Source organism: Mytilus edulis, chromosome 12 (genome assembly GCF_963676685.1).
Source record: "Mytilus edulis chromosome 12, xbMytEdul2.2, whole genome shotgun sequence".
NCBI classification, from domain to species: Eukaryota; Metazoa; Mollusca; class Bivalvia; order Mytilida; family Mytilidae; genus Mytilus; species Mytilus edulis.
The window spans coordinates 75,114,162-75,137,331 of NC_092355.1; the positions used below are offsets into that span (position 1 = coordinate 75,114,162).

Here is a 23,170-nt window from a genome sequence, read left to right on the forward strand (position 1 = left end):
TGTTTGTCAATTTAACTGCTCACAATAGAAAATCAATAATTCAACTCTAAAAATCCAAATGGAAATTCTTTAGAAGCTCATAGGTAAGTAATTCCACATCAAATTTCTTCAAAACATATATATTATTTAAGAATCCAAAATCACTTCTTCATCCTTTGGTATTGGTTTTAATTACTGGCACTTTGAAAAAATAGCTAAATTCTGCAAAAACTGAGGAGCTGATTTTTATGGTGTTGGCGGCCATATTTACAACACTATGTCATCTTGAAAATTTCTTTCTATCAATAGAATTTATGTACTAACTTTAATTAACCGCATTACTTCTATACTCTAGAGACGGCATTTTAGTCATTAATAACTGGTAAACTACTGTCAATATGTTGGTATGCTAAGTAGTAAGTAGTATGCATATTTCTAATAAAGTGCCAGAAATAACTGTTTGCAATAAAAATCGTGAGGATGAGATAATCAATAATAAAAGCTTAATCTATTATGGTTGAGCTTTCACTGGGTTTACAATTTCCACTGTAATATCCACTCCTGAAATAAAAATAAAATAAATCAAGACTTCACAGGTAAATAAAGTTACAATTTAAAATTCTACTTCAAAAATACAAGTCTTACAGATTTTGGTTTGGACAAGTAGTAAAAGAAGCTGTAAGGAGTATCAGCTAATGGAACACTTTTCTGGAGACAAAATGTCTGCTTAATACTAAGTTTACATACACTCATACGGTGCAAAAAATATAAATAAGATCACAATGAACTTTGTGCACACATTTTGGTTTTAAAAAAGATAAAAATTCCAACTGTTCAAATCATATTTACCATATATTTCATTTTCAATTGATTGAACGTCCTGAGCAGAAATAGTTTTAGCCAAAATTTCATTTAGGTGATCAGTATAAAGCCTTGCTGGTTTGTTAAGTTGATCAAACCGTTTTAAGAGATCACTTAATATGTTACACAACTCATTAAAACGTGTATTCCCAAGTTCAGCTGCCCGTGAGTGTTGTAGTTCATTCCTTGTAAGTCTTATGCGTTCAATATCATCTCCAACAGCTATGTTTGTGACCTGAATTTTCTGCCATGTCCCTCCCCATCCATTAGATGGAGCATGTTTTTTTAGATTATAGTGCTCCTGGTACAAGTATGTGATATCACAATCGTTCCTTGGACGTAGATTTGGTATATCTTGTTTTAATAGGTCATAAGAAGCATCAGCTAGAATATTAAGCACAATTATTCCCATCTTTGTAAAATTAATCTGCTCTATGGTGAACTGAAAAAAAAGTATAGAACTGTTATGTTAAGTATGTAAAAGGCCAACATAATCGTGAATAAGGCTACTCTCAGATCTGTTATTAGTGTCTTTTTGTTTTGGGGACGTGTAAGTACCCTGCCACGTCCACTCTGTGTTTTTGTAAGTTGTATTTCTGCTTTGTATCCATCTGATGAGTTAAGCCCTTTGCAAATGATTTTTATAGTTTGTTATGTTGTACAGTTACACCACTGTCCCAAGGCAGGGGGAGAGTTGGTGCCTTCAAACTAGTTTAACCCCGCCACATTCTGGTTGTGCCTGTCCCAAGTCAGGAGCCTGTAATTCAGTGGTTGTCGTTAGTTGCTGTATATCATATTATTTTGTTTTTCGTTCATTATTTTGTACATTAATCAGGCTGTTAATTTTTCTCGATTGAATTGTTTTACATTTGTCATTTCGGAGGCTTTTATAGTTGACAATACGGTATGGGTTTTACTCATTATTGAAGGTCGTACGGTGACTCATAGTTGTTAATTTCTGTGTCGTTTGGTCTCTTTCTGAGAGTTGTCTCATTGGCAATCATACCACATCTTCGTATTTTTATATTAACTGAATTTCTTGTCAATTCATTTGTTAATAATGGCTGTGTTCACACCAAACTTTGCGCACTATCAATCTGTTTACAATTATTTTCTTGCCATGAACACTAGTTTCACATTAATTTGTTCTCATCTATACATCGGTTTTAATAACCTATACATTACATAGAATTGAATTAAAGATTTTTCTGTAAACTTTTGTATCAATTAGGTGCAAATCAATTCCTAATTGTTTGTATTTCTATTTTTTATCGTCCTGAATATGCATGAAATATTTGCCACTGGACGTTAAGCAACCAACAATCAATCAATCTATTTTTTAAATACAAATTTATTTTTTTTTAAGAAAAAAATATATTTGTTTTAAGAGGGAAGTGCGAAAAATCATTTGATTCAATTGAAAATGAAAGATAAGTGTTTCAACATGAAGTTTAAAAAATGTTATTGAAAAAAACAAATGTTTTGTTTATTATTTAAGTAATAAAATTTGTAAGGGTTCCGCAGAACCCAGTGTCTCGCCTACTTTTGCTGTTAGTCGCAGACTCAACAAAAATGGGGAAAACATTATTAAAAATTTTCCTATAGATATCTATCTTTTGATTGTAAGAAGCTTCTATCCAAGTTTGGTATAAATCCAGGATGGTGTATGAATCTAATAACTTGACTGTATGTAATGTTAACTGGAAGAAAAACTAAGTCCATTTATAAGTAAAATACGGAAAAACAGGAAATACATTTTTACAAAATTTCAATCTAGATACTAGATTTTGATCATAAACAAGCTTCTGTCCAAGTTTGGTAAAAATCCAGGATAGTTTAAGAAAGTTGTTAAAATTCTAAAAGCTTTAACCACAAGGTGAATGTAATGTTAACTGGCAGAAAAAGTCCATTTAGAAGTAAAATATGGATAAAAAGGATTTTTTTTTTCACAAAATTTACTTTGGGATACTATCTTATGATCATAAATTAAAGAACCTTAGTGAGCACGCCCACATACCCCACGTCCCCACATTGTCATTGGAGAAATTAAATAAGTACATGAAGTATAAGAAAACAAAATTGTATAAGAAAAAATACTGAATAATAATTTCCTGTCAATATACACATCTACATAGTATGTCCTTATTATCTACAAAATTTCATGAAATTCTGTTGTGTGTGTTTCAGAGGAGTTGAGATGACAAACTGTTGCAGAAGTACATTGAAGCAAATAAGTTCAAAGGGGCATAACTCCTAGAAAAAAAATTGAATCTTAATTTCCTGTTGATATGCACATCTACGTAGTATGTCCTTATTATCTACAAAGTTTCATGAAATTCTGTTATGTGGTTTCAGAGACGTTGTAATGACAAACTGTTGAAGTAGTACCTTAAAGCAAATAAGTTCAAAGAGGTGTAACTCCTAGAAAAAAAAATTGAATCGTGATTTCCTGTCGATATGCACAACTACATAGTATGTCCTTATTATCTGAAAAGGTTTCGTGAAATTCTGTTGTGTGGTTAGAGAGGAGTTGCGATGACAAACTGTTGCAGTAGTACATTAAAGTAAATAAGTTCAAAGGGGCGTAACTTCTAGAAAAAAAATTGAATCACAATTTCCCGTCGATATGCACAACTACATAGTATGTCCATATTATCTGAAAAAGGTTTCGCGAAATTCTGTTGTGTGGTTTGAGAGGAGTTGCGATGACAAACTGTTGCAGTAGTACATTAAAGTAAATAAGTTCAAAGGGGCGTAACTCCTAGAAAAAAAATTGAATCGCAATTTCCCGTCGATATGCACTACTACATAGTATGTCCTTATTATTTGAAAAGGTTTTGTGAAATTCTGTTGTGTGGTTTGAGAGTAGTTGTGATGACAAGAAAGAGGACTGACGGACGGACGAACGGACGGGTCAAAAACATTATACCCTCCGCAACTTCGTTGCGTGGGGTATAACAAGCTTATGTACAAGGTTGGTAGAAATCCAGGATAGTTAATTTCAAAAACTTTACCAACAGAGTGAATATTTGTGGACGCCACCGACGACCACGACGGAATGTATGATCGCTATGTCTCGCTTTTGCGACAAAAGTCGCAGGCTCGACAAAAAAGAAATAATAGGTGAAATTTTTTTTTTTGAAAATGCTTGATTGATTGATGTTGGTTGCTATTATATTTAGTATATATAGTCAATATTTCATGCATGTACTACACGAGAACAAATTCACAGTAACTGCAATTTATAGTTCCTATAATAGAGGCCTTCCGAGATGAAGATTGGGGCAAAATGGACTGCCAATGGAAAATGAGAGTATACTAGATTGGGACAGAAGTTTTGCCTTACAACATGCCACCTAATGATCCCTCAGAGTCGTAACAAAGGTTTTTAACGTGCAGAAAGCGTGGCAACCTCTTTTCACGAGGCATTGAATTTAATGTCCCCATTCTGACTGGAATTGGCTGAGTAATTGTACATTCCACATATTGGTATAATGAATATTCTATCAGCAAAAAATAAAATGCTTCACTAAGCGCCGCCTGATACGACCGCAGAGGTTGAACCCTGAACAGTTGGGCCAAATTTGGACACAATATTCAAGCTTGATTCTGCCTGAATTTGGATTGTTATCAAACTTTGGACATAATATAGGTTTCTGACACAAAACAAATATTAAGATCTTACAAATCTATTGCGCAATACTGTGCAATTTAAAATTTCTTCGTGAAACTTTATCAAGATTTTGAAGTTTTTTTTAAACCCCTTGAAATAATTGAAATCCCCCAAAACTTTTTGAATCCCCCTTTGAAGCAATTACCCCACACTCGATCCCTGACTTTCCTGTGTAGTATGGATCCTTGTAGTACAATTTCAGAGACAGACTAGATATATGCTCGTTCTTGGCCCTTAATTCCAGCATGAATGGGACAATAACCCCCAAACTCAATCCAAGCCTTCCTTTTGTGATATGGAACCTTGTGGACAATGTCAGATAGATCCATACTCTTACATATAAGTTATTGTCCAGAAACTACAAAAATGTTTGTTTTTTGGCCCTTAATTCCTAAACTGTAGGCACCATAACCCCAAAAGGAATTCAAACCTTCTACTTGTGGTAATAATCATCGTGGAACAATTTCAGAGCAATTGAAATACTAATACACAAGTTATTATCCTGAATGTAGAAAAATGCTTGTTTTGGACCCCTTTTGGGCCCCTAATTCCTAAACGGTTGGGACCATCATCACAAAATCAATCCCGACCTACCTATTAGATTTCAAAGAGATCCATTCACGTAAACTAAAGTTATTGTCCGAAAACCAATGTGTCTTCAGACGACGCAGACGACGACATCATATATATATATATCATAATACGATCCAAAAAAATAAATTGCGGTTGTATAAAATCCCTCATACTGAAAATGAAATGGTCCACTAACATGACTAAGGTTATTAAATTTAATCAAGTTTTAACTGAGCAATTTTCGAGTTTTGAAGATTTGTGTAGATGTTTTATCAGATTACTTTTGCTGTTGACAGTTTTGATCTTTCTAACTTTCTTTTTGACAGAATTAGCAAAAAAACACTGAAAAATCGTCATTTATTGGCAATAACTCCTTTAGTAGTCTTCCTATGGTTCAGACATTATATACTTTCTGTACATCTTGTATTGATGATTATTTTGGTCTAGTTTTTTTTGTAGTTTTCAAGAGAACAGAAAAAAACCAACACATGACAATTACTAAAAAATAGTCATTTAAGGCCTTTAACTCCTTATAGGGTCATTCAATTGTCTTAGGTTATAATTGTCATTTGTGAAGATCTTGTAGGCTGACCATTGTTGTTGTTTTCATAATCTGGGTATTTGAAATAATTTTTTCAAAGTTTCCAAAATATTTTGAAGGAACACCGTCAAATTTGGGATGTTTTCCCTCCTTTGACATAAAATTGAATGTGACATAATGTGATTTGGTGGTATTAAACCTAAAGAAGACATTAATCGTGTTTTTAGTGTTTAATAAACTATAAGTGAAATACTGATCATTTTAAGCATTTCTGTCAAATATTGTCACAATCGGTTCAATAATTCAAGAGAGGATAAGAATAATGTGAGACAACATCATACAAAATTATGAGTATAATTTCTTTGAAAAATCCGCACCACGCCGCATCATGACAGAATACCCTGTGGACCAATAAATAATCAAATATGCATCTTATCTGCATAAAAAGTATAATAAAAAAAATACTGAACTCCAAGGAAAATTCAAAACGGAAGTCCCGTATCAAATGGCAAAATTAAAATCTCAAACACATAAAACAGTTGAATGAATACAAAGATACAAAATACTACTCTTAGATGATAAACACATCAAACAGTTGAATAGGATACAAAATACTTAGATGATAAACATCGCATCTCTCTTTTGGTCATTTATACTTCTCTTCTAAAAATTGACTATAAAGGGCAATAACTCATAAAGGGGTCAACTGACCATTTCGGTCATGTTGACTTATTTGTAAATCTTACTTTTTTGAACATTATTGCTCTTTACAGTTAATCTCTATCTGTAATAATATTCAAGATAATAACCAAAAACAGCAAAATTTTCTTAAAATTACCAATTCAGGGGCAGCAACCCAACAACCGGTTGTCCGATTTGTCTGAAAAATTTTCAGGGCAGATAGATCTTGACCTGATAAACAATTTTACCCCTTGTCAGATTTGCTCTAAATGCTTTGGTTTTTGAGTTATAAGCCAAAAACTGGATTTTACCCCTATGTTCTATTTCTAGCCATGGCAGCCATCTTGGTTGGTTGGCGGAGTCACGCCACACATTTTTAAAACTAGATACCCCAATAATGATTGTGGCCAAGTTTGGTTAAATTTGGCCCAGTCGTTTCAGAGGAGAAGATTTTTGTAAAAGTTAACAGTGCCGGACGCCAAGTGATGGGAAAAGCTCACTTGGCCCTTTGGGCCAGGTGAGCTAAAAAAGATAAAATTTGGCTATAAAGTAACAACACTTGGCCAGCACCTCATAAGGAAAGGAACATTTATGCTATGCTTGGTTTCATTTAATTCAGTGGTTCTCTAAAAGTTGAAATTTGTATGTATTTCCCATAGGGTCCTATGTTAAACTAAGCCCCCCGCTGGCAGCCATCTTGGATAATGGATCAGCTACAAAGTAACAACACTTGGTCAGCATCTCATCAGGAACATTCATGCTATGTTTGGTTTCATTCCATTCAGTGGTTCTCTAAATGAAGAAATTTGTATGTATTGCCCATAGAGTCCTATGTTAAACTAAGTCCCCACACTGGCGACCATCCTGGACGTTGGATTGGCGACAAAGTAACAACACTTGGTCAGCATCTCATTAGGAACATTCATGCTATGTTTGGTTTCATTCCAATCATTGGTTCTCTAAAAGAGGATATTTGTATGTGTTTCCCATAGGGTTCTATGTTAAACCAAGTCCCCCACTGCTGGCCATCTTGGATGTTGGATCGGCGACAAAGTAACAACACTTGGTCAGCATCTCATAAGGAACATTCATGCTATGTTTGACTTCATTCCATTCAGTGGTTCTCTAAAAGAAGACATCTGTATGTATTTCCCATTGGGTCCTATGTTAAACTAAGTCCCCCACCGGCAACCATCTTGCAAGATAGATCAGCTACAAAGTAACAACACTTGGTCAGCACCTCATAAGGCACATTCATACTAGGTTTGGTTACATTACAGTCAGTGGTTTTCTAGAAGTCATTTGTATGCATTTCCCTTAGGGTCCAATGTTAAACTAAGTCCCTCGCTGGCAGCCATCTTGGATGATAGATCGGCTACAAAGTAACAACACTTGGTCAACACCTCATAAGGAACATTCATATTATTGTGACACTATGTGTGTCGGTTTCCATTATATTAACTCAGCATCTCAATTTTGTCAAGCTTGAGACTTTTGTTCGCAAAAGACATAGCGATCATACATTCCATCTGCGGCGGCAGCGTCCACAATTATTCACTCTGTGGTTAAAAGTTTTTTAAATTTTAATAACTTTCTTAAAGTATACTGGATTTCTACCAAACTTGGACAGAAGCTTGTTTATGATCACAAGATAGTATCCAGAAGTAAATAATGTAAAAAAGACAAGAATGTGTCCAAAGTACACGGATGCCCCACTCGCACTATCCTTTTCCATGTTCCATGGACCGTGAAATTGGGTAATTATCTAATTTGGCATTACAATTAGAAAGATCATATCATAAGCAACAAGTGTACTAAGTTTCAAGTTGATTGGACTTCAGCTTCATCAAAAACTACCTTGACCAAAAACTTTAACCTGAAACTCCCACTTTCATTTTCTATGTTCAGTGAACCGTGAAATTGGGGTCAAAAGTCTAATTTGGCTTAAAAATTAGAAAGATCATCTTATAAGCAACAAGTGTTTTAAGTTTCAAGTTGATTGGATTTCAGCTTCATCAAAAACTACCTTGACCAAAAACTTTAACCTGGACGGACGAACGGAACCACAGACGGACGGACGAACGGAGCCACAGACCAGAAAACATAATGCCCCTCTACTATCGTAGGTGGGGCATAAAAAATCCTTTTTATCCGTATTTTACTTATAAAGTTTTTCTGCCAGTTAACATTACATTCACCCTGTGGTTAAAGTATAAAAAAAAATAACTTTCTTAAATCAAACTATCCTGGATTTGTACCAAACTTGGACAGAAGCTTGTTTATGTTCAAAAGCTAGCATCTAGAAGGAAATTTAAAAAAAAATTATTTCCTGTTTTTCCGTATATACTTATAAATGAACTTAATTTTTCTTCAAGTTAACATTAGATGCAGTCTACAGTTAAAAGTTTTTAAAGCATTTATTAGATTCATTAATCATCCTGGATTTTTACCAAACTTGGACAGAAGCTTCTTACAATCAAAAGATAGTATCTAGAGGAAAATTTTTAATAATTTTTTCCCCATTTATGTTGAGCCAACAACTTTTTCAAACGTTTTATTTCATTACCTGTACATCTATTATATGCATTCCTCAATTACACTGAAAGCATAGACAACAGCAAAAGTAGGCGATACACTGGCTTCCATGGAACTCTGACAAATTTTTTTTAATTTTTATTTAATATTCATTTTCGACAACTAATTAAGGCATGCAAAGACATTTAGTGATTTTAATACTTAGTTTCGAAAATATTATAGTGATATTATATACCTCTCTCAAACTGCGTTCACTTGATTGGTCTTCAGAAACATTTGAATGATCTCTCTTACCAGCTTTGACATGGACACGAACCTGTAATTAACAAATCCTGTTTAGTTATAAAAACAACATATAATTGGTAATTCCCTTATCAAAATATTTCAATTTTGACAGAAAACTAAGTAATGTGGATGATACTTATCATTTCTATTCATCCTGTTTTTCATGGACAGAGGAGTAAAAATTCATTTACAGGGTTCAACATATTGATAAAGCATGCAACATATAATTTTATCAGCGGTTTGATAAAACAAAAAAGTTCGGAAACTCATAGTTACCTTGAGAAAAGTCAGAATGTATGTGGTGGCAATAAACAAATGAAGAAGATATGAGCTAACTAGATATAAAATCAAGAGATATGGTATGATATCCAATGTAACTATCCACTGGAAACCACATGAATAACATGTTAGAAATTAATGGTCGCCATACGACTTTCAACAATGAGCGAAACCAAAACTGCATAGCAAGCTAAAAAGTCCTCAACATAAAAAGATGCAAAACAATTGAAACAAGAAAACCTGACTGGCCAGATTTAGGTTTGACATGAAAAGTATATGTATAAGGTCACATTATAAGTACCAAAGACAAGAATGACATTTTGATTTAGGATTTTTTTATAACAAAATAATGACTTAATTTGAAGGGGTTCGTGCTCTTGCATTATATGGGAAATATCTGTTTTGTATTTTATGTTTTGACAGAGTAAAACTTGTTCATATGGATAAGACAAAACAGTAACAATACATGTATCTCCAAATTTTTAATCATGATGATAGTTGATATATATATTTTGACTATAAATGCCCAGTTGGAAATATTTCATAGATATTCAGAATAATAACTTCTTAACAAAAACTCTAAAAGAGCGGATCTAGGACAAATGAGATGGAAATTTATGTCACTAGAAAATGAGAATTTGTTAGAAAGGCCAATCAGTTTAGCATTGACTTCTTTAACGGGGTCATTCGTGTCGCTTTGACACATCTAGTTTTAGATATGAACCTTTGTTCAAATGTACTTAATAAAAAAAAACTTTCCATTTATAGGACAGATTTTTCTTTATGCTTAATTACAGATTTTCTAGTTCATTTATTTATCATAGTAAATTTTTATCACAGCTTTGAAATGATTTTCAAAATTTGGCACACAGGGTTTTTACAGTGTTGCTTCTGTTTTGTTTACCCTTGTGTTTCTATTTACTTATTTTTTTTTACATCATAGAGACGTGTAAACTACAGCCATCAATGTGGTGTTGGTATGTCGTAAATACTACACATGCTACACGGATGTTTTTATGAATGACATTTTAAATTCTTCTACATTTTAACCTGTGCACTCCACAGAGTGTCATATAGTAAACGAACATATCATAACCACATCACAGCTAAGGCCTCTTCTGAACAGTTGAACATATTGAAGGTCCCTACTATATGTATTGCATGGTTACCTAAACTACACATAAAAACAGTAAAATATCGTTTCTTCTCGCCCTCCAGAAAGTGTTCTACAAGTAATCTTTCAGTGCTTTTAACTAGTTTATTAACTATAATGTACTATCAAAGAACTTATCACTAACTTTTGTATTAAAAAATATCAAAATAAACAGCTGCGCCATGAGCGCATGATACGCCCATCACATTTTCAAAGAATAAAGATCAATAAAGTTCAATTAATTCTCAATGTCATACTAGAAATTTATGAAAATCAAAAGGGAGCTTACATCAATAGATATAAACAATTCACCAAAGTTTCATGAGAATTGCTGACAGGATTTGTGAGTTATTGTCCGAAAACTGGAAAATCCCACCTTTTTTAATGAATAAAACCCCATAACTCAGAAATGTAATATGTAAAATTTATAAAATTCTAAAGGGAGCTTACATCAATAGATATAAAAAAATCACCAAAGTTTCATAAGAACTTCTGAACGCATTTTTGAGTTTTTCTCCGAAAACTGGAAAATCCCCCTTTTTTTATGAATAAAACCTTGTAACTCGGAAACGTAAAATCTAAAATTTTATATATCGACAGGGAGCACATGTCAATAGATATAAACATTTCACCACAATTTCTTGCAAGTTGTTGAAAGCATTCTTGAGTTATTGTCTGAAAACTGGAAAATCTCCTTTTTTTAATGAATAAAACCCCGTAACTCGGAAACGTAAAATCTAAAATTTATAAAAAAACAAAAGGGAGCTCACGTCAATAGATATAAACAATTCACCAAAGTTTTATGCAAAATGGTTAAAGGGTTTTTGAGTTAATGTCTGACATGTTGACGACGGATGGACGAACAGACGGACAGAGGTATACCGTAATACGTCCCGTAACGGGAGTATAAAAAGTGGAATTAACTATTTTTAGAGTGTAAAAAAACCTTTGGATGTTTTAGATAAATTACGTGCTTTTGATGGTCCTTTTATTCTGTTGACAGTTTTTGCTTTCAACTCTTTACACTACACTTCCACACAATCTTATCAAACAAAAGTTTTCCTATTTTGTTAAATGGTCGTTTGGTTAATCTGGCAAATATGTTTTGCTCAACTCATTTAAAGCTTTCTTCCCTTATAGGAAAGGTACATATGCTAGATATATTTAATGTTTTTAGTGGGGTTCGTGTTGCTTAGTCTTTAGTTGTTTATGTTGTGTTTTGTGTACTATTGTTTCTCTGTTGGTCTTTTTTTTTTATCAATGGCCTTGTCAGTTTATTGTCGACTTGAGTTTGAATGTCCCTCTGATATCTTTCGCCTCTCTTTTACTGGAGGTGTGATGACATGATTGAAGCTGTTAATTTTTTCCTTGATAATATTTATGTACGTTTTGGCAATAAAGTTTATCGACAGGTTGTAGGTATTCCTATGGGTACCAATTGCACCCCTTAAGTAGAAGTCTTGTTAAGTAGAAGTCTTGTTCTGGTACTGTTATGAATCACGGTTTATGACCAATTTCAGTAAAGACCCACCTAAATTGCATTTACTTGATATATTCAACAAAATTTACTGTTATATTGATGATATTTTTTTGTTAAATAATCAAGAATTTTATAAAGATATTGCCGAAATTTACCCAAAGAAACACTGTAAATATATCAACTATAAACGGTAATAACTGTCCTTTCCTAGATTTAGATATTCCAGTTTTACACAGTAAACTCTACACTAAAATTTAAGACAAAAAGGGATGATTTTCCGTTCCCTATTGTTAATTTTCCTTTTTTTGGAAGGTGATGTTCCTTTGGCACCATCTTACGGTGTTTATATATCACAACTCGTTGCTGCTAATTACTTAAAACCTTTACTTCATTCTTTTATAGATATAAATATTTGGTTTTGAAGTTTGGTTGTACATGTAGAAAACTTATTTCAAATGAGATAGTACATCCTCATTTTTAGAAGAATGTTGTTTACCGAGGCCTGACATTTTGAAATGATCCGGGTAAACTTATCGATCCTTTAAATAAAAATGTTTGCTAAAAGGTTACCAATTCAACATTGTAATTAGATCTTTGAATATCGTTTTTATTGGTTTAATATTGATTTTGTTATCAGTAAATTAACACCAAACTCAATATTATTTTTATATAAATATGCTCATTTATGACTCTAGTTACATATTTGTTTTTTGTTCATTTTTTTTGTACATAAATTAAGCCGTTTTTTGTTTGCATTGTTTTCATTTGTCATTTCAGGGCCTTTTATAGCTGACTATACGGTATGAAACAACTGTCATATAAGTGGGAGGTATGGCTGGTTATACAACTATGTTAGAAAGATGATTACGGATAAGTTTTGTTCCGATTAGCCTAGTGCTTTCAGAGAAGAAATTTGTAAAAAATAACTGAGAACAGCAGATACCATTACTGATTACAAATTACTGATCCAAGAGTACTCGCAGCTACTTAAAAAATAACCATGATAACAATTAATGCAGAAATAGGGTTTTCTTAGACCTAAGTATCAATCAGTAAACATCCAATGGATTTAGGTTAAAGACTTCATAAACAGTCTGAGAAAAGCAGACTCTTAGGCAATGCCAAAATATAAGTACATAATATCGAAAGATTGTAGGACCATAAATTTTACCTCACTGTATGCCAATAAACATTTTTTATATTTGTTATGTTTTAGTTCATCAAAAACAAAATCAACTTTATTACCGACACAAACAATATTAAAAAATCTTACTACAGTAATAAAATGATATCAAAAATGTATAGGTTTATTGAAAGTATCAATAAGTTTACATGGATTTTATTAACCCGAATAAGTCAGTCGTTATATTCCGCTGATCTAAGAAGGCTACATTAACGCCTGAACGTCTTCCTCGATCAGGACCGTCAACCGGAAAATTCACACCGCTTTGCAATATGGGAATTTTGATTTAAATTGGCAGCTAAAGAAGGAGGAGTTCCGGATGTTAATTGATGATAAATGATGTAAACTGATGTTAATTGATGTTAATTAATTATTATCGGATTTGTGTTAATTGAACACACGTGTTTGGTAAGACAATTTCAAGAGAGTTGCGCAGACTCATATCCTGATCGCCGCTGATTGGCTCTCTGTCACAGAGAGCAGGCGACGGGGCCAATGATCATAAGGAGTTCAAGCCCTCGTGTGGGAGAAAATCGGACACGGAAAGGGATTGAATTATTCGAGTTAGGATATTATTTAAACTTACGTTCTTTAATTATTAACCATCATCAAAGTTGTCTATATCCAGGATTATTGCATGTTATACTACCTTATTTATATTTTTACCAAAAAACTGACAGATTCTTTTTTTATCGTGGATATCATCATCAGTCAGGGGACTTATTGAAATAAGTGATTTTTAAATCACTTATTTGAGTAACAAATACGAAGTTTTGTCACAAATTGTGATTTTGTAGTTTTACCAAAATTTTAAACACATAGGTTTAAAAAATATCTTTTCATTAGTAAAATTGAAAAAATGATATTTTTGCTTCTTTTAAGTATCAAGGTTTATGCCTTTGATGCTATCATTTAGCTGCAAATTCTATTTTAGTTGAAAAAGTGCTATAATAATAGAATTGAGAATGGAAATGGGGAATGTGTCAATGGCTTTACATAATGAACTGATACTTTCTTAACAGATTTTTCCCAGCAGTGGGAGTATTTTTCCTGTAAAGTTCAAGGTTTCATCTTTCAGATTATGTAATAAAATTCTACTGTTCGCGAAAACATTTCACTGTTCGGGGGTGTTGAAATTAGTGGGGGTTATTAAAATAATGATACTTAAAGAAGTGATTTTTGGGAAGGAAATTGAGGTATGATACTTAAACAAGTGATTTTTATGTCATTATCCTAGATTCAGTACAAGGTCATCACCTGAAATGACCTGGTCATCCTAGACAACGGAGATGTTGGTTCTGATAAGTTTAGAAACATAATTAGTCCCTGGATCATTAGTATTCTACAAGTACACACCCGTGATATCGCGGGTCCGTGACTGAATTAAAGTATATAACTATGCCTAAGCCTTATTTTAGTAATTGGTATTGTCATCTGATAAAGTCATGTCGATTATAAGATACACAGTTTTCTCTGCTTTCAAATCTTTCTGTTTGAACCCGTCGACCTGGAACTTATCAATTATTGGAAATATTAATTATTTTGAAAACAAAAGGTCCAGGCTATCCAGGAATGGGGTATTTTTTTAATCAACAGCATTGTCCTATATTAGTTATCTTAGAAAGTCTTGCGGATTGCTGAATAAAGCTACAATAGGGAACAATTTGACAATGATTGAATTTAGTAGTGTCAGCCCTTTGATTATGACCCGTGTATATAGCAAAATCCTAAAAACACCGTTTGGTGGTGCGCCTGTCAAATGCGGAACGTACAGATAAGGTAATAGCTAACAGGTGAATATACTATTGGTATCGGTATCGGATTAGACCCGGAACTTGTTAATTATTGGCAATATTAATTATGTGGAAAACAAAAGGGTCTGGAGTGGTGTAATTTTTAATCTACACCATTGTCCTATATTAGTTATATATAGAGTTGAATTCTTTGATTTGTCGTTTTTACCCGATGACGGCTGACAAATTGGACCTCGTAATTTTAGTATTATAGATATTTAAAGCTACAATAAAATTAAATCACTTCTTCTAGTGATTATTTTGTACTACTTAAATAGGTGATTATTAAAGAAAGACAACTCTTACTTTCAACCTTTATGGAAATAATGTTACTTGAATCAGTGATTTAGAAAATCACTCATTTAAGTAAGTCCCCTGAACATTACAGTAAAATTTAGAATGTGATATCCCATTTTTAATAAAAATTCTGCAGGTTGAGCTAAACTTCACAACCAAATAGTTAATCTTTGGTGATCATGTTTTTTCCGGTTAGAACTAAATGAGGATTATTTGTTCAGCAACTGCTATACATTATGTCTGTCTAATTTCATTGCAATTGATCAATCGGTTTTAGAGAACACATAACATGTAAATGTTTACAATTGGCACACTGCATAAACAAAGTACCAATGAATGATATAATGAATGCATTTATAATCAATAGACCGGGCCCTATTACATCTTACAAAGTCCATCCAAATTTACTTTTGCAAAGAGTTCTGCTCAAGTCGGTGCTAGGGGCTGCTTAGACCTGCAGTGAGGTGAGAGTTTTTTTTTGCCATGTGTTGAAGACCTCACTGTGACTTTGAAATGAAGAACAGCAATAACAGCACTGTTCCTTTGCTTTGTTTTTGTGAGTTTTTATTGTGCATGTACTGATTTTGTGTCATGGTGGGCTACCCAATATCCTTTGTTTTTCTATTACATCATTTGGTTATATTTAATATTAGTTATACAAAATTACAAAAATTAACATGATCATGATGATACTAGCTTATACATCATGTACATGTTGTGTGTTTCTAACAGTAGATTACCTATGTGGATGTACTTACGATTTGACTGGTGTTATCTATGCTAGGATTCGATACTGGAACATGTTGGGCCTTTTCAGACATCTGAGACAGCTAAAAAAATTTACAAAATAGTTAGCCCTATTTAATGCCCATCACTCTACTAAAACTTTTAGATCTTTATTGAAACATATAACAATATATACAATTAAAATATCTGCTTAGTATCTTTCATCACTTTTCCTTTTTAGCTAAAATATTGACCTTCTTTTACAGTTGTTTTATTCTAACTAGTATTTAGCTGATTTATATTCTATCTTGTTGTAATGTGGTTTATATGTTACGACTTTCATTAAGTATTTCAAGATAAAAGGCAAACAAAAAAAATCAAAATTCTTGTGAGCACTGCATGTAGAATGAAGATTGCCAAATGTTTTTAGTGTAAACTTAAAATCAACCATTGACTTGTATTTATCAATTGATAACATTTCTCTCATGTCTTAAGGCAATATTTAGAATTTGAGCTATCTTCCTTTGTTTATAATTCTACATTTGTACTTTAGATACATACTCCATGCACTGCTTATCATGCTTATGTATCTATACTACTAAAATAACGAGGTCCAATTTGTTAGCCGACATGACGTAAAAACAATGAAACAAAGAATTCAACTTTATATATAACGAATATAGGACAATGGTGTTGATTAAAAATTACACCATTCCAGGCCCTTTTGTTTTCCATATAATTAATATTACCAATAATTAACATGTTTCGGATCGAATTTGATACAGATACCAATATTAAGTACCTGTTACCAGTCACCTAAACTGTACTTTCCGCCTCTGTCAGGCGCACCACCAAACAGTGCATTTGGGATTTGCTATATTACAAGGGTCATAATCACAACTGCACCTGAACATCGTCATTAAAAGGGATTGACACTACTTAATTCAATCATTGACCAAAAAAATATATCTACAAAGATATTCAGGTTATAGTAACAAAATCAAGATGGATTCAAACAGAAAGATATTATAATCAGCATGGCTTTATCAAATGACAATAGGAATATTTAAAATCCAGGCTGAAAATAAGGCGTTGGTACTTTAATTCTGTCAGGGAACCGCGATGTCGCAGGAGTGTTCTAGTTTTGTTTAATAAAACAAGTTGTATGTATTGTTATACACATACACATCATTTTGTAAATATTATTTGACAATCCAGAGGTCATATAAAACTGAGATTTTGATTGAGAATTTTTTTTTAAAGTATATACAAGGGACGCAAAAAATATACAAAACTTGTTGTATAATGGTATAACTCCTTATTGTTTCGGTTGTATGACATTTTTGTAGATTATTCTATTTCTGATTTTTTTTGCTGTTTGCAGTTTCCATCTATTTATCATATCTTTTCAGATAAAAAGCAAAAACACTAAATATGAGTTAAAAATTGTCAAGTAAGGGCACCCAATAACTTCCAATTGATTCGGTCATATTAGCATTTTTGTAGAACTTGTATTACTTAACATTTTAGCCTTAAACAGTTTCTATCTATCTAAAATGGATTAAATTAATATATACAGTCAGAGCTCAGACATAAATAAGTTTGAATCTGCTTTTGACTCAAAGAGGTTTAGGATTTGTCTCCCTTTAATGCAAGACAAAATATGACTTTAATAAGTCAAATATTGTTTAGCAAAAAATAATTGACCAGAATCAAAAAGTTGCAAATATCGACTCCTACAAGTCGATAAGTTATCAAAATTAATTAACTTCAAGACCTGTGCATACCGGTACTTATAAAAAGATCATGCATCTAAATCAAATAATGACAACATTGAAAGACAATGCTTTGTCTTCTAAAGAAAAATATGAATAAAGAGTCTAAACTAAAGGCTCTCAAAAGCCTGTATCGCTCACCTGATTCTACTTCGGTTTTTTGAAATCATATAAAAAAATATAAAATTTGGCTAAAAGTAACAACATTTGGCCATCACCTCATAAGGAAATGAACATTCATGCTATGTTTGATTTCATTCAATTCAGTGGTTTTTTAGAAGAAGTCATTTGTATGCATTTCCCATCGGGTCCTATGTTCAACTAAATCCCCCCTGGAGGCCATCTTGGATGAGGGATCAGCTAAAAAGTAACAACACTTGGTCAGCACCTCATAAGGAACATTCATGCTATGTTTTGTTTCATTCCAATCAGCAATTCTCTAAAAGAAGTTAGTTGTATGCATTTCCCATAGGGTCCTATGTTAAACTAAGTCCCCTGCAGGCGTCCATCTTGGATGATGGATCAGCTACAAAGTAGCAACATTTGGTCAGCATGTCATAAGGAACATTCATGCTATGTTTTACTTCATTCCATTCAGTGGTTCTATTAAAGAAGACATTTGTATGTATTTCCCATGAGGTCCTATGTTCAACCAAGTCCCCCGCTGGCAGCCATCTTGGATGATGGATCGGCTACAAAGTAACAACACTTGGTCAACACCTTATAAGGAACATTCATGCCATGTTTGGTTTCATTCCATTCAGTGGTTCTCTAAAAGAAGACATTTGTATATATTTCCCATAAGGGCCTATGTTAAACTAAGTCCCCCGCTAGCGGCCATCTTGGATGATGGATCAGCTACAAAGTAACAACACTTGGTCAGCACCTCATAAGGAACATTCATGCCATGTTTGGTTTCATTCCATTCGGTGGTTGTCTAAAAGAAGTCATTTGTATGCATTTCCCATAGGGTTCTATGTTAAACTAAGTCCCCCGCTGGCCCTTCGAGCCAGGTGAGCTAAAAATCGGAGATACTGTTAATTAACCTTGCAATGCAACCACCTGGAACCACAATTAATGAGGTAAAACATTTGTGTTTAGTAAGAATGTTCAATTAGATAATAAAATATAGATAGCTCAAGTCCTTGTGAACTCTCAGACAGGTTTTGGCTGTCATAGGTAGTGTACTTTGGCCTCCAAGTAAAATTGAGTTTTTTCATCAACATAAATAGACCTAAACAAGTCTGACTTAGATAAGTCTAAAATTGAAAACACATTTTTATAATAAATACATGCTTTGACTTCTTTAAGTTAAAAACAAAAATCGACTTGTTTATGTCTGAGCTCTGACTGATATATGTAGGCCAAATAACATGAAAATTAGCAAACACGCAAAGAGTGCACACGCTGAAATGTCTCACCTTCTTTATTAACCATTGATATTATGTTGATAGTCCTAACTATAAAGCTTTACTACAAATATAACATACATATCACATAGATATGTAAACTTTACATGATCCAAGAAAATGAGGTGAAGGTCATATAAATCAAACGAGAAATACATGTACACCTTTTCTAGTTTTTAAGAAACAGACTTAACCAAGAAAACTAAACATTGACCAATGAACCATGAAAATGAGGTCCAGGTAATATGAACCAATCAAGGCAGACACATACAGCTTACAATCCTTCCATACAACAAATATAGTTGATCTATTGCTTTTAGTTTAAGAATAAACTGCTTCGCCAAGCGCAGCTGGATATGACTGCAGAGGTCCAACCTGAACAGTTGGGGCAAAAATGGACACAGTATTCAAGCTTGATACAGGTCTGAATTTGAATTGTAATTAAATATTATACACATTATAGGTTTCTGACACAGAATAAATGTTGTCAAAGAACTTGAAATTGGTTGTATGATTTGAATTGATATTCAATTGATGATTTCTAGTTGTTGTGCAATACACTGTGCTGTTGCACAATACTTAGTAAATCTGTTTTCAGACTATATATATACTAATTTTTTCTTTGGAAAATTGACAATTTCTTAAATCTTGAGGGAATAAAAATTGCTCCCCTCCCAAAAAAAAAATGTTCCCCCCTTTCCAAAAAAAAAATATTACAAGAGAAATTTCTTTTCAGGAAAAAAATTGCCCCCTTCCCCCAACAAAACAAATGTTTACCATCCCCCCCTCCAGAATACAATTTTTTTTTGAAACAATTTCTTTTTGTAAAATGTGGTACATATTAAGAGACAAGTTATTGTTTGAAAACTAGAAAAATGCTTGTTTTAGACCCTTTTTTGCCCCTAATTCCTGAACAAAAAACAATCCCAGCCTTCCTTTTGTGGTATTGAACCTTTTGGTTAAATTTCATAGAGATCCATACACTTAAACTAAAGTTATTGTCCAGAAACCAAATGTGTCTTCGGACGACGCTGACGACGTGATACCAATATACGAAAAACAGCTAGACCAAAACACAACCAGATGCTCCGCAGGGCGCAGCTTTATACAACCGCAGAGGTTGAATCCTGAATGGTTGGGGCAAGTATGAACACAACATTCAAGCTGGATTCAGCTCTAAATTTGGATTGTGATTAAATAGTTGACACAGCATAGGTTTCTGACACAGAATGAATGTGGTCTAATGAACTTAAAATACTTTTTTTTTCCTTTGAGCCATTCACTATGCTGTTGAATATTAATCCTCTCAAAAAAATGTTTGAAGAAATTTTCTTTTTATTTATGAAATCTGAAATGAGAAAAATTTAACCCCCACCATTTTTTTTCTCACTTTTTCCAAAACTGATCTCAATTCAAATTTCTAATGGAGTTTGCAACACTAACTACTCATTTAAATACATCATAAATTATTAAAATGTAACAAAAGGTGCTTGTTATCACTGAAAGGTAAAGGTTGTTTTAATTTATCAGTTGGTGGTAAAAGTGAATATACATTGTATATTGTATAAAACAATGATTTAAGTTGATTCAACTACTATTCTGGACAAAGAAAGATAACTCCAATCAATTGAACATTTCTTGCTATTGCACAACATTGTGCAATTAGATATTTCTTGCTATTGCACAATACTGTGCAATTGAAAATATTTGCTATTGCACAACATTGTGCAATTAGATATTTCTTGCTATTGCACAATACTGTGCAATTGAAAATATTTGCTATTGCACAATACTGTGCAATTGAAGATTTCTTGCTATTGCGCAATACTGTGCAATTGAAAATTTCTTGCTATTGCACAATACTGTGCAATTGAAGATTTCTTGCTATTGCTGAATACTGTGCAATTGAAAATTTCTTGCTATTGCACAATACTTAATATAATAATTTTGGATCCTGATTTGAACCAACTTGAAAACTGGGCCCATAATCAAAAATCTAAGTATATGTTTAGATTCAGCATATCAAAAAAGCTCAAGAATTCAATTTTTGTTAAAATCAAACTTAGTTTAATTTTGGACCCTTTGGACTTTAATGTAGACCAATTTGAAAACGGGACTAAAAATTAAGAATCTACATACACAGTAAGATTTGGCATATCAAAGAACCCCAATTATTCAATTTTTGATGAAATCAAACAAAGTTTAATTTGGACCCGATTTGGACCAACTTGAAAACTGGGCCACCAATAATCAAAAAGCTAAGTACATTTTTAGATTCAGCATATCGAAGAACCCCAATTATTCAATTTTTGATGAAATCAAACTAAATTCAATTTTCAACCCTTTGGGTCCCTTATTCCTAAACTGTTGGGACCAAAACTCCCAAAATCAAACCCAACCTTCCTTTAGTGGTCATAAACCTTGTGTTAAAATTTCGTAGATTTAAATTTACTTAAACTAAAGTTATGGTGCGAAAACCAAGAATAATGCTTACTTGGGCCCCTTTTTGGCCCCTAATTCCTGAAGTGTTCAGACCTCAACTCCCAAAATCAATACCAACCTTTCTTTTGTGGTCATAAACCTTTAGTTTAAATTTCATTGATTTCTATTTACTTAAACTAAAGTTATTGTGCCAAAACCCAAGAATAATGCTTATTTGGGCCCTTGTTTAATTGGCCCCTAATTCCTAAACTGTTAGAACCAAAACTCCCAAAATCAATCCCAACCTTCCTTTTGCGGTCATAAACCTTGTGTTGAAATTTCATAGATTTCTATTTACTTAAACTTAAGTTATTGTGCGAAAACCAAGAAAATGCTTATTTGGGCCATTTTTTGGCCCCTAATTCCTAAAATGTTGGGATCAAAACTCCCAAAATCAATTCTAACCTTCCTTTTGTGGTCATAAACCTTGTGTTTAAATTTCATAGATTTCTATTCACTTTTACTAAAAGTATTTGGACGACGACGACGACGACGCAGACGATGACGCCAACGTGATAGCAATATACGACGAAAAATTAATTTTTTTGCGTTCGTATAAAAACTTAACACTGAGCAATGAACTGAGAAAATGAGGCCAAGTTCAAATAAAACCTGCGAGACTGACATGTTTATCAAAAAAAATATTTCCATACACCAAATATAGTTGACCTATTGCATATAGTATTAGAAAAAAAGACCAAAACTCAAAAACTTAACTTTGACCACTGAACCATGAAAATGAGGTCAAGGTCAGATGACACCTGCCAGTTGGACATGTACACCTTACAATCATTCCATACACAAAATATAGTAGACCTATTCCATACAGTATAAGAACAAGAGTGCACACACAGAAATGTCTCGCCTTCTTTACTTATCGTTAATATTATGTTGATAGTCCTTCAAGTATAAAGCTTGATTACAACTGTCACATAAACTTAACATTAACCAAGATAGTTAAACAAAGATCAATGAACCATGGAAAATAGGTCAAAGTCAGATGAACCATGCCAGGCAGACATGTACAGCTAGCAAAGCTTCCATACAACAAATATAGTTGACCTATTACTTATAATTTAAGAACTAGAGGCTCTAAAGAGCCTGTGTCGCTCACCTTGGTCTATGTGAATATTAAACAATGGACACAGATGGATTCATGACAAAATTGTGTTTTGGTGATGGTGGTGTGTTTGTAGATCTTACTTTACTAAACATTCTTGCTGCTTACAATTATCTCTATCTATAACAGTACTTTCTGTGGAAAATGTTATTGAAAATCTTCAAATTTTAAGAAAATTGTTAAAAATTGACTATGAAGGGCAATAACTCCTTAGGGGGTCAATTGACTAATTTGGTCATAGTGACTTATTTTTAGTTCTTACTTTGCTGTACATTATTGCTGTTTACAGTTTATCTCTATCTATAACAATATTCAAGATAACAAAAAAACAGCAAAATTTCCTCAA

At 33.0% G+C, this 23,170-nt stretch overlaps 1 protein-coding gene across 1 annotated transcript in view; it reads right to left on the bottom strand.

The window, feature by feature from the left end:
• Nucleotides 1-490: 490 nt before the first annotated feature.
• LOC139497841 (uncharacterized) overlaps nt 491-23,170 on the bottom strand; it is a 267,237-nt gene continuing 244,557 nt past the window's right edge. The window contains exons 8-11 of the mRNA XM_071286080.1: nt 16,072-16,143; nt 9,079-9,159; nt 829-1,282; nt 491-540 (exon numbers count right to left, since the gene is read on the bottom strand). Coding sequence (XP_071142181.1) covers nt 491-540; nt 829-1,282; nt 9,079-9,159; nt 16,072-16,143 — 657 coding nt within the window. The remainder of the gene's footprint in view (nt 541-828; nt 1,283-9,078; nt 9,160-16,071; nt 16,144-23,170) is intronic.